The sequence below is a fragment of the Pavona decussata genome, unplaced genomic scaffold, assembly GCF_977016875.1.
Source record: "Pavona decussata unplaced genomic scaffold, jaPavDecu1.1 SCAFFOLD_113, whole genome shotgun sequence".
Classification (NCBI taxonomy): Eukaryota; Metazoa; Cnidaria; class Anthozoa; order Scleractinia; family Agariciidae; genus Pavona; species Pavona decussata.
In genome coordinates, this window is record NW_028145527.1 from 214974 (window position 1) to 228328 (window position 13355).

Below are 13355 nucleotides of genomic sequence, written 5' to 3' on the forward strand. Positions count from 1 at the left end.
AATGAAATTTCACGTTTTCTTTGTCTCTCTCTTTGTCTCTGTCTCTCTGTTTTTGTTTCTGTGTGTGTGTGACTGTCTGTCTGTCAGTCTATCTGTCTCCCTGAAACACTCAAAGTGTTATACTTTAAACTCACAAGACCAGCTCCCAGTTGGCGTGTTAGCTCAGTTGGTAGAGCACTGCAACGGTATCGCAGAGAAAATACAAAACTGAATGCAAGGCTGGCACTACGGCAAAGGGCAGATTTATTAGTGGCCAATATTTCGACTAATGGAATTAGTCTTAGCTCTGGCCCTGAGGAAGACTAATTCTATTAGTCGAAATATTGGCCACTAATAAATCTGCCCTTTGCCGTAGTGCCAGCCTTGCATTCAGTTTTGTATTTTCACGTTCTAGTGACGCCTGACCCCGCGCCTGACACGAGGTCTTTCACAAGAGAGATCCGGCAAAATTACCAGCAAGTTTAATTCCTGCGTTGTGTGGACCTCTGCATTCAAAAGGTTTTTTTTTTGTATCGCAGAGGTCATGGGTTCGAATCCCGTTCAAGCCTGAATTTTTTTTTTTAGGCTTTCTTTTCGCAACTGCGAGGATCTTTCTTCTGTTTGATCTTCCATCCGCAGTTCAAAATATTTGTTTCATATGTTCCTAATCATTTGTTACAGGCTTCAGTAAACATGATAATCTAAAGTGGTGGTCGAATGGTCCCCTGGCAACTGAAAATGTATATGCATGGGAAATTGACGATCAAAGCGTTCTTTGCGAAGTTAATATTTAGTTTTATTTGAGCCTGTTCGAGAGCTGACATTTCGAGCGCCGGTTGGTCCTACTCTTTTACAATACAATACAAACTTCAATGACACTCTCTAAAAAAGGCTTTTCAGTGACAAAAATAATTAATTTACAACACCTTTCGTCAGAACAATAGTAAATCTAAAAGTTACAATGATGCAATGCAATGATTTATACAAGAAGAGTAAAAATTAAGCAAAAGAATGGTCGCTAAAAGTAACAAGATAAAATCTTTATGTCAAAGCTAAGACAGACTAGAAAGGAAAGCGGCGAATAAGTTGGCTTGAAGTTTACGCTATAAAATAAGAACAGAGTTACAGAGTTTAAAGGAACTGTCCAAACTGTTCCAGAGACTTACTATACCGCCGGTAACAGAATTTCCTTTGTCCAGATTTAGATTTAAATATAGGGGAATCCGCAAAAGTTGAGAGCTTCTAGTCGTGCGACCGCTTACTTCACCACGTGTTAGAAACTTCGATGAGAGGTAAGTGGGGGCGGAGCCAGTCATACACTTGACAGCAAGCACGGCGTCATGGAGATTGAGCTGTGATTTAACAGGAAACCAGCGCAGTTCCTTTAGCAGTTTGAAAAAGTTCAGTTTGAGTTTGTTTAGTTCAGTTTGAAAGAGGGATCCCTTTCCGGGTGGAGCCTAGCCCCCGTATAATCCAACAACAACAACAACAACAACAACAAGCTTTATTTGCATGACTATAACAAATACAGTATTGCAAAAGCTATTCATAGCTAGTTATTGATTCGTTAACTAATTCCTAAGATAACTTAAAATAGAATAAAATAAAATAAAAAATTAATAAATAAATAAATAAAAATAAAAAATAATGATAAATAAAGTAACTGAAGTCTTTGCTTATTTTAAACTTTTCATACAGTAGAAGTAATCATTCCGGAGAGAAGTTTATCTCTCAATTCGAAGCACGAGGAAACAAATGAAGTTAATTGAGTGTTTATAAAATAGTCAGTTGAGTTCATTATATGCGATAATAAAGTTTCTTTTACTAATAGTCGTGTAAATGGAATCCATTAGAGGGAGTACGTATCCCCCTCAGCTCCGAGCATCTGATCTTGCTATGTGGAGCAAAAAACCGTTTCCCCTAGACAATTCACATTAAATTTCGCTAAGGGAGGTGTCTGCATGGTTAAATTTTTATGAAACGCTGAACTTTTACAAAATCTGGATTAACAGAAGATAGTCATGTCGACGTTTACCGAGATGTGTAGCTGTTGCTTGCTCTCTCTCTCTCTCCTCCCCAGAGGAATCCTTCGCGCTTGAACGGAGATAACGAAATAACGGACGGAAGGGAGTGAAATAATGTGGAGCTCGGGGAATGCTATGTATATTGCAATGGTGTCATTTACATTTGCAAAACTTACTAGGGATGTTAGACGGTGTCTAAAAAGCTGTCCAAGTTCCCCCTCCCAGTCTCTCCCCAGGGAGGGGGAGAGGGTAGCGCCTGCTCACCTCTTGATAAAAAAAAACCCCGTTTCCCTCGGACAGGATGCTTAGCTTGTTTACTACTCGACCGTATAGGCTTCATTTTCTTGAACGAGTTTGCGTTTCCTTTGATCGGGAGTCACCTGTATGACGTCTCACTTATAGATACTTAAAGATTTAAAAATTTTGTAGCTCTGCCCCTAGGTCACGGCAGCTAAGTACTACTGTAGTTGAAATAGTGACGTAGTGAATCAGTTTGGTTGAGATATAGGTCTTTAATAGCCTTATTAAAGAATGTAACGATGGGTTTCAGAATTTATTGTCACCACAAAATGCGTCGATTGATCTGAGTATATGGCACAGCCAAAGGATTTCCTCTGAAAACAATCTTCCAGTTGTCATTTGAGAAGCTTGATTGATAGATAGCAAGAACTTGTAAAACGTAATTCGACCCGCAAATCTCGGCATGCATCACTGAGACTTCCGATATTTTTGTGGCGAGCGAACTACCTTTTGTATTTCGGCTGACACCAACGTTTTATTTAGTCGCGTGGATCCATGGCGCCCGACATGTTTTCCACACTCCGCGTTTCGGCCTGTCGCGTGTTTCTCGCCGTTATCGTTTTGTATTTAATCAGGAAAGGGGCGCCATGCCCGGAGAATTGCCTCTGTTACAGAACACAAGCCGGGCCGACAGTTCGCTGCAATCACCACTCTCTGGCGCGAATACCGATTGTTCCGCCAACAACAGTTGACTTGTAAGTAGCGCCTTTGAATTTTTTTAGTGTAAACCCACGCAGAATTTTCCACTTTATTAAGAACTTACTGTTCATCGACGTTTCGGTGCGTTGGAAGTATTTCTTAAGAAAGCTTTTAACGGGATTTAAAGACAAGTGGGATATCCCATGTTCGACTCGTAAATGTTGATAAACTAGAATTCTGGTCCAGTTGGGTCGAGTCCAAACTAAACAATACCTAACAACTTTAATTCCCAAGATTTTCTTTTCACGGAGAAATGCTGGATCTTGTTGGCTTTTCTCGCAGGATAAAAACCTTCTTTACGTGACAAAGCCGTTTAATTGTTAGATCTTAGTTCCAAGCATAAATACAAACGTCTTGCATAAACCCACTATGTCGCCCAGACGACCTTCATGACATCAAGAGTGTTATTTCAAAACACACACTGGTAGCATTTGGTCACGTCTTACTATCTATAAAGTCATCAATTGGTTCTAAGACAACCTTAACCACTTTCAATTGTTACAGTATAAAATAAAAGCAACATTGATCGAAATTTTCAGAAGTTTGTGTGTGAGATCCTGAAGTTTGACAACGTTGCTTTGCAAGACATTTCCGGTAAAGGTGTTTTATCGTGCTAAAACGGACACATCTTTGCCTTCTTTCATAAATAGGAATCAACCATTTTCCTGCCACAACCTTCAGTTGGTCAAACATTAACTGTCACAGTACTTTAATAGATTAAAATCTATTAAATGGAATTTTAAAAACATTTGCTAACTCGTATGTTGACACCTTAGCTTCATGGCTGAAATAGTTCATGAAGCTGCATCCATCGTAATGGAAGAAAATCGTGTCTTTTGTGTGTTTCATTCCGTGACACCTAAGTCCCTAGGGGTCCAGTCAATACGATAAGACCACTAGTTTTTAAAAAAATGAAAATTTTCAAAGCGCTTTATCGCTGACGTTTCACCCGCGAAGAGCTCAGTAGAGGAATGCATTTCGATACACCATTCAAGATCACCACCCTGCAACATTGATGGGTGGGGGGGGGGGGGGGGGGAACTCCCTGTTATGGTATGCTGGTACTACCGAATTTGTCGGGAAGTTTTAGTGTTAGAGAGGGATATTTAGATTGGGCTCCTGTTTATATTTAGATTTATACTAACAAAAGCGTGAGCTTAAAACAGGGACTGTTTGAAGTCTGAAGAGTACCACAAGAACGTTTGTCTTGACAAGTTCAAATCTGTTTTAAGCCGAGATACCCTTTACTAAACGGACACCAAGGCAAGGAAACTCTTTAAATTTGGTGCCCATATTTACTGTAAAATCTCTAAAACAGTACTTAAAAATGAGATCTCAAATGGGCGTTTCAACTGTCAAAAACCCGTGTTAACGGACCCTTACATCTTGTTTCTACTGATGAGAGTCTTATTGCTAAAAATAAAATCCAAATTATTGTGGCGAATTTCACATCTCTGATCACTACTCTACGGATCGTGGATGTGGATTACCTGACTGAACCAAAAAGTACATAAAAAAGCGAAAAAAAAAACGTTACACTCACAATAACAATTCAGAGGCAACGCCAAAAGATATTAACCAGGAAGAAGAGCAACTACGAATAGTATTGTCGGACTCTGTTCTACAGTTACACAGCACCACAAGAACACTAAAGCGGTTCTTTTATGTTGTTGTTTGCTTGGTGTAAGCTTTTTATTTGACCTTGTGAACTTTGCGGCATGTGCAAGTCTATCGGTCTCTTTGTCGCTTTTAATGAAGCAAACAGACAATAACGCATTTTTGAACTTTCCAGCATGTTCAACGTTCAGACAGTAAGCACTTGATATCAAATATCTCTCGTTTTTTGAAGTCTATTGAGCGGACACCTCGTTTAACCTCAGTTGTGACAATCATCTAATTTCTCCTTACAATAATACTATTTGATCAAGCAAACAGGTCATGAGAATTGCAGAAATGATCACCAAGTTTCTCCAAGTAGTGCTATTAGGAATATGTGGAGAACACTGACGAAGATATACAGAGTGATACTTCATGTTGTTATATCTTTTTGGTTGGGAAGAAGTTCCTTTGTTGTGAATTGCCTCAGTAACAAACAACATCCTTGAGCGTCGCGAACTGATCATCGTCGAGAAGACGTCCTGTCAAACAACCACAGAATCGGTTTTAATTCGTTAAGCAAGGACAGGGTCACCATTCCATTAGCATGGTATTTTTTCCAGTCCCTTCTCAGCCGTCGCTATGCCTGGAAGAACCTATGCCGCGTTGCCACAGAAGGACTTCAGCGCTCTCAAGGCCATACGAACATGACAGAAAATGATTGCAGCGCTCCAATCAAAATTCAGGAACAGTTCTATTTATTTTTTTAGTGTAAACGACTAGTTTGACCAGACGTTTTGGACCATATGGTCAGTCTGTGGTCCCAGAGCGGGACGAAAAAAATAATAGTGGGTTTTATACGGAATGCGTTACCGCTGTATTAGCCATTCCAGATTGTTTGCGTCTTTTCTTTGCCTTTAGGTCATGTAATTGTTTTTGCATTGAGCTCCACGAACCGGGCCTTGTGAAGATAAAGGTCTTTGTCACCCATGTCACTGAGTCAGAAGATTCGTATGCTTCCAACTTCACAAATGCAAACTGTAAAGAAGCTTACAATTTCAACTGTTTACAGGGACATTTTTTGAGGAACTCGGAATTCCTGAGGTCGAATCATCAATTTTTAGATTATAATCGGTTCTAAAAGCTGTTGAAAAGATCAATTGACCCATGTTTACAGGCAGTTATCTTTTCTCTCAAATATCATTGAATTTCCCCTGGAGGCATATTATTATGGTCATTCTTCAAATTGATGCGGCCGGTTTCTTTTTGTGCCTTTTATATTTATTTCGGCTTGAAGACAAGAGTTTATTCCTTGGAAAATTTAAAGTGATATGGATTGGATATTAACTGAATAACATGGTTTCAAAATTTGATGACTACATTGAAAACGGAAGGTTGGTTCAATGAAGATCTTATCAAGTCTGTTGCAAAATGATAAACAAAAGTTTATCATTGGATCTTGACCTTGGCCAATAAAAAATGTGTGGAACTTGAATTTATATCCATTACGCGATAAAAGGCCATACTGAAATTTAAAATCATTCATTACTTGCTTTCAATACGCACCGGTGGGTATTTCTTCCTCAATTTGTGTAACATACTGATAGAAAATTCAAGTTGCTTGGTAGTAAACGACGTTATAGCAAAAGGAATTACATATTACCCGAAATTTCTGCTAGTCCCAGATGTCTCTTCGAAAATAACTAACTTGATTATTCTTATTGGTTAACCGTAACGGGAAAAACCCACAGGCGGGACAACAGTGGCTCCAGGGTTTTGTACTCAAGTTTGCACAATGGTTTCTCAGTCTTTCTTCCCTATTCCAAGTCGCCTCTCTGACGCTATTACAACATTGAAAATGTTAGGTATTTCCTCCAAAATACCTTTGAATTTCCACCGCGTATAATTCCCTGTAAAATCCATGTATTAAGACATTAACTTCTACTTCTAACTTCTATTAAGTTCTTTTCACTTGTGGTATCTTACTGCAAATCTGGTGCTATTTTGAAAAGTCAGGTGGCGCATTTAGTCCCTTTTGATTCTGCACTGCGGTCTATTAGAATATTGTAGTCTAGGGACGAGCTCCCTTTTTCACCGCTTTCATTTTCAGCTTAAAAAGTTGAATCATTTAATGTGGTTCTAACTGTAGCAGAAAGCTTAAAGTGTGACAATGCAAATGGAAACTACTGAGCTGTTTTGAGTTCGTGCTTCAATATTTCACCTGACGATGTTCGAGAATTTTTACAAGGATGTTAGCTTGCAGGGGGCTCTTTAAACTTAAAGGATTAAATTAGCCTGTTTACCCCGTTATGATCGGATAACTTAGTTGTCCGCCAGATTATATTAAAACTAAATGTCTTTATTGGCCCTATTGTATTTCTTTGGAACGCCTAACCAGTAGGAATAACATTCCCTATCATTTCAGAAATTTTTGTGTTGATATTGGCTCCAGTATGGCACGTGCCTTAATCTTAGGTCTGTAATTCTTAAGAATTAAACATGTGAGCATCCACATCTAAGTTCGAATTGACATATAACAGGGACGGATTGAGGATCGTTAGGTGCACTCGAAGAATTATCGCTCACTGAGTGAACCAACAGAAGCGGGCTCTGAAGACTGCTGACACTGATGCAACCACTGCTTCTGTAAAGTTAACAATTCCCAGTCTGCTCCATAGGCAGCAGGTAGCTGCACCCACAGTTCTGTACAGAATGCACGCAAGTCACTGGCCAGCAGATCTTCGTGTCATGCTCCCTCAACCGTCTGTGACACGCCGGGTCACTCGTACGAATGTTTCCATGCCCCTCCACTGATGCACAATTCATTCTAATCAATAATACAAACACCCTGGACAGAAGCTTCATCAATACTGCTGTGAAGGTGAGGAACAAGTTACCGGAAGATGTTGACAGTGTCATTCAAGATTTCTTTCAACGCCGAGTCCATGGCCACCGTTTGTTGCCCTGAGAAAGGGTTGCACAAAGAAAAACATACTTAAGACCCAGCTAAAGCAAACTTCAATTCAAACTCAAACACATCAGATTCATGGACAGCATTAACACCGACCAAGCCATGCAAGTGATCCAGACAAGGTAACAGCCATTATATCAATGGCTGCCATTGAATGGCACCATCACGAAACAAAGTAACGGTGCAGAGATTCCTCGGAATAGCCAACTACCTTTCACCCTACTGCTCCAATCTAAGCACCACCATCCAGCCTCTGACTTGCATAACTCACCCAGTTAGACGGCCGCTTGGTGTGGGCCCAAACTCAGGACGAAGCATCCCAGGGCGAAACAGCTAATCGCTACAGCACCAGTGCTATAAATACTACGAAGTTGCCAAACCAGTGTTGATCCATGTTGACAAAAGAGAGGAATGCCTCGGCACTGTTCTTTTCATCCAAACAGCGAAGGCAAGCTGCAACCAATCGCCTATACAGCAAATAGTGCCAACACTACCGAGCAGTGTTACCATCAAATGGAAAAGGATTGGCTAGATATCTGAAATGTTTTCACCAAATTTGACCACTGGTGCATGGAAAATCCCACATTGCATTGACGTCCACACGCAGAGACGGAACTTATCTCAGCGAGAAAACCAAGACATGTATCCTAATGGAAGACACAAAAATACGCTTTCTCGGTGCGACCAAAATAGACGAACTACTCGAAATCGCCATTACCATTCTCCAAACATGGTCAGCCGACAGAAACCAAGTTTAATAATCCTTAAATGGCTTCTGGAACTGCAACCCAGAACGACCTTATCTACAAAGAGGTACAAGTGCTGATTCCCCAGACCTTGCGCCCTTAGATGCTGCACAGAATCCATGGAAACAACTTCGGTCACGAATCAAACGCATGGCACGTACGTGAGACCTTCCTCACCCCAGGCTAGAATAGTACCATTTTTGACATGTGCTGCATCTGTTCCAGCTGTTCTCAATACGGCTCAACCTTGACCGAGGGTCCCATGACATCATTGGCGATACCCATACAATGAAACTATTTTCACACATCTTTAGCAAACCTGCCTTGTCACCATCTAACACGTTTCCGTTAAGACTGAAGTAGATGAACTTAAAGACACCCTAGCAGCTACAGGCTACAAAACCAAAACCTAAGGATAATGTTCATATATTTGGGGGAATGGGGGGCCGGGGGGGGGGGGAATAAAACATGTCATCTTATTCTTAAATCATTCCTACCTCCATTGGTCATATAAAAAAAAAAGACTTAACGTGACACCATCAATTCATCCTTGCTACATATTAAAGGATAATTAACGCACTTGAGGTGATAATATCATATGACTCTTTTTTGCGACGCACTATGTTTAGGAAATCCAAAACTGACAAACCTTCGCTAACTGATATTTTTCCAAACCGCAAAACTTAACGAATAAAAAAATTATTCATCTCAGCTTGGAGCTTCCTCTTGACGGATGTGTGTGTGGCAGTGTGAGCCAGGAAAAAGTGTTTTTTTTTTGCAAGGCGTATCATTTATTTAAACTTGATACGATCGGACCGCGAAAAACGGTAGTTGGATTTTGTCCAAGCAAACGCTATGCGCATGTGGCAGGCAAATGCCAGTTTCGTTTTTTGGTGGCATTCTCTTACACAGAGAGAAAAATCTTTTATAGATAAGTATTTTATTGTGCCTTCAGGTGAATGCTTTTGCCGGTCACGTTAGTTAAGAGGACACAACTATAAGAGAGGCTTAAGCAAGCTTATGTGTGTTGCCATCTTAATTGGATGGCGATGTTAATCTCAATCTATTTTAATCCTCTTCTTAGGGTGTGTATAACTAAAACGATCTAATTCCTCTGCTTCATTGTATTTCCCTTGCAAGCTTTAGCGGTTGTAATATTTGTCTAGTATTGCTTGTGCACATGCTTGTAAGCAGAATGTCACTCTCCTTGCAATACACAGTTCCAATACTGGTGTTTTAATTAAACTGAAGGAATTAAACCCGCAACCAGAAAGGGAGGACTGACCGTTTTTATTTAAGGCGGAGTTGTAGATAAGGTGTCATTGTTCAAATTCAAAGAGGCCTGCTTGGAGATGCATTGTAATTTTCTACATTTTACGCTTTATATGTTTACGAGTGAAGGTTCGACCATCGTATTCTAGAATGAACTGTTCGTACAAGTGCAATTGAAGAATTAAATAACAATTTGAAATGTTAAAATAAAATTAGCTCAACTGCTTCTGTGGAAAACGTGCTCTCGATACTGATGGGAAGTGGTTTTGGTTGAGACTTGCGTGGGCCGAACGGAAGGGAACAACTTGTCACCCTTTCATCCCTCCAGAAAATCCTTTCGTTCGACGTCGAATATCGCTCAGAATGACAAAGGGAAGGTTGAAGTGACTGCTATCTATTGATTTCCTGCCGGTAGTTTCCACCTAATTTGCATTACATCAATCTTTAACCCTTTTATTGTCAGAGTCAATCATAATTCACTTTGTGTGGCTTTGACGTTTGATTCTGTAGTTGAGTGGAGCCATTCAAATGAAGTCTTGTAATCAGTGCTTTCCTGTGGTGCTGTTTGTCCTGCTGTGCCATCTGCTAAAGGTCAGCGGTAAACTGTGGATGAAAACGTAGAGTATCACTGCTTTCAGCGATACCTTCCGGTGGTGTTGTTTATTTTCCACTATCTGCCAAAACCGAATTTGGAATTTTACCCATTTTCCAACTGTTGCGCTCTTAAAAGTATGAATAGTATACTTTTCTTGTAAAGGAATTAATTCATGTTAAGTTTAGGTTGGATAAAATGCAAAAGGTATAGCGAATTAACTGAAACCTAAGGAAACCTGACTACAAGACACTCGTCCTTTTACTTTCCAATGTTGTAAAATAAATGGATTGGAACAAGAAAAAGTAGGCTTAAGTCGATACTGTTTTTCTCCATGCCTTGTTAACCTTATGTTTTTTCCGGTTGAACTTTTATGGCTAGATTCCGTCTCCAGAACAACGAGTTCTATGTTGGTACGTTCGACATAGGCAGCTTAGTTGTCATCCAAAGCTGAAGATTAAAGATTGAATTTAGAGGAACAATGCCATATGGCCTGTTGACCTCGACTGACAATTGTTTATTTTGGTCAAAGCTTAGCTAAAACAGGAAAAAGGCGATTTTCACTGAATTGATGCCTTGTGGAGCCAAGAGGCTTGAAAGGCCCCGTAATAGGATTATTTTGCCACGCTTTTTCACTTATTTTGGCTTCGTGCTCATAATCCGCGCTCGTCCCCGACATCGTGTCACAACAAAACTGATCGAGCGCCTGATACCCAGGATTAATCCGATTATAGTTATATTTTCGTGTTGCATGTGTTAAACAAGTAGTTGTTATTGACCTAGCGTTCATTCCAGGTGTAGAATAATTTTACCCTTGCTTTGTCTTTGTTCACACGTGGCCTTTTGTACTTGGCCTCTGTGGGAAGAGGAGAGAACCTGGGAACGATTTTGTGTTTACATCTGGAATCTAGGCTTGGTTAAAAGCAACTATATATTGACTGAAGGTTAACGTTTACGTTTGCCAACTTGGATGTGCCTGTGGATAGCTTTTGAAAGAACTAAACTCTTGAATGTCAAGGTGATTGAAGTGCAAGAGTGAAAAAAAAAATCCTTCACTAGTACCCTAAATAAAGAAATACAAACAGTTCAATAAGGAGGTTCTTACTCAACAGATATTTGATTGACAGACTTAAAAGTCTTAACCTTTGGCCTTTTCATGCGAGAAATCTACTCGGAATATTCCTTTCTCCTGGTGTTACGCATAGAAAAATTGCGAGAGAAGCTAGAGAACAAAGAGACTGTTTTGAGTCAAAAGTAATTTGTACAGTATACACCATAACTGGCCAAAGCAAAGCCCAAAACAGTTTGCCTGCGATTGGCATCGCTGCTGTGTTTTTTGCTGTCAGTGCTATTAACCAATCAGGGCAAAGCATACAGCCATTCACGATTTTAAGTCCGTCTTTCCGCGATTGCTTTCTTTTGTTCGGTTACCGGAAATGTGGTTTGTTTAAACAACAACGAACGAGAAACAAAAATGAAAAAGCATAACCTACAACCAATTAACAAGCACGCGCGTCATCTCTTCCCTGATTCAAACATCCGGTTGCTTTATCCAATAATATTTTTCGTCTTTCTGACAGGGATCTGCGCTTCAACAACATATCAGTGATTGGAGATGGGGATTTGGCCGGACTACATCAACTCACTACATTGTAAGTATAGCAATGCCTTGTATTACCTTTTGCCTTTGTACTAACTTTTTAAGGAAGCTTGAAACTCTCACATGATGTGGGCATTCTAAGTGTACGCCATCTTTAATTTCTCGAAACTTTCACTTTGTTAAAGCTGCGATTAACGACTTACATTTGTCATAAAAAAAAAACAAAAACTAAAGTTAAGTTTGGGGAAAAACCTGTCAAAATATTTGAGGTCACTCCACCTCTCTTACGGCTAAATAGGTGGGAAAAGCGGCGTTCCTTTCGCCACCCACCCACTCTTTTCCCTCTCTTGAACGTTTTAAGTGATTGTCAACAAATTTTAATTTGTTGTGGTCTTTATTTCCTTTCCAGATTTCTTAGCGGTAATAATATCCACACAATAGAACCTGAGGCCTTCGGTGGATTGACGTCCCTCAAATATCTGTGAGTTGCTCCTTCTTAGTGCTGTGATTCAATATAACTAACCTTTGGCATTGACATTGATACTTGACTTATTTTAACACGGTTTTCTCATCAGTCACACCAAGCTGCACAATCTATAAAGTAACAAAAGTAAAAAAACAAATCAAATAAAACTGCTTTACATGAGAGTCGTGTTAGATTTAATGACTAGAAGAAACTGCTACAGCCAGAAAGGAAAGATCTTAGAGTTCCAGCTTGACACAACTCAATTGGTAAGCTGTTCCACAACACTGCACCACTATAGCTAAGCTATTTTTGGGATAATTGTCGCGGAAAAATCGAAAAGAAGTCGAAACACATTAAAAATTTGCGCCAATCATTTTCAACAACGTATTTTTGTTTGTTTGTTTTTCGTTTTCAGTTATCTGTTCAATAACAAGCTGACAAGGATACACGAGAACGCTTTTAGTGGTCTGATAAATCTTGAACAGTTGTAAGTACAGAAAATTAGCTCTTCTTACGTCCGATTATTTTCCTTCCACCTGAATGTGAGGCTGTTCATCGTGAGGTTACTCCCAGAATTGTGTTTGGGAGTGTTAAGTTTTTGTGACGTATGGTTTGGTGGGGTGATTTGCGGAAGGGCGTGCGAAAAACATGGCTTCAATGGAGGAGGTAAGGAGGAAGGGGGAGGGATCAAATCAAAAAATAAGGGCCCTGGTGGTCCGATGCTCATTGAAAACAATTTCCAACAGGAATACAAAAGTCGTTTACTTTCATGTGAAGTATAACCTTTTTTCTTCTCTTTTCTGTTCCTCTTATTATTTGAGGACGACGGTCATCCGAGAAAAATGGAATTCCCAAGGGGTCAAGGAAAACTTTTCTTAACTGATCGACAAAATCCCACCTCCTTCCCCTTCCGCAATCTAAACGTTCACCATCATGTATACACCTTGGTGGAGAAAAGTGAGTGATGTGGAACAAAGCTTTATATTCTAATTCGCTCACCCGCTCAACCGAATATAAAACATTTATCATGTAATAAGCAACCACTTATAGGGTGTGTCAACACGAGCCGTGTACGAGGCGAACTAAAAGAACGGGAAATAAATTAAATAC

At 39.9% G+C, this 13355-nt stretch overlaps 1 protein-coding gene and 1 long non-coding RNA gene across 2 annotated transcripts in view; one reads left to right on the forward strand and one right to left on the reverse strand.

Moving 5' to 3' along the window:
- Positions 1–2705: 2705 nt before the first annotated feature.
- LOC146470572 (peroxidasin homolog) overlaps positions 2706–13355 on the forward strand; it is a 29107-nt gene continuing 18457 nt past the window's right edge. Inside the window, exons 1-4 of the mRNA XM_085121725.1 lie at positions 2706–2998; positions 11760–11831; positions 12189–12260; positions 12661–12732. Coding sequence (XP_084977851.1) covers positions 2799–2998; positions 11760–11831; positions 12189–12260; positions 12661–12732 — 416 coding nt within the window. The 5' untranslated portion in view covers positions 2706–2798. The remainder of the gene's footprint in view (positions 2999–11759; positions 11832–12188; positions 12261–12660; positions 12733–13355) is intronic.
- On the reverse strand, positions 6937–8695 carry LOC146470573 (uncharacterized). The gene is made up of 2 exons (XR_014866993.1): positions 7666–8695; positions 6937–7562 (listed from the first exon to the last, which is right to left on the reverse strand). It is a non-coding gene; the product is annotated as an uncharacterized LOC146470573 (long non-coding RNA).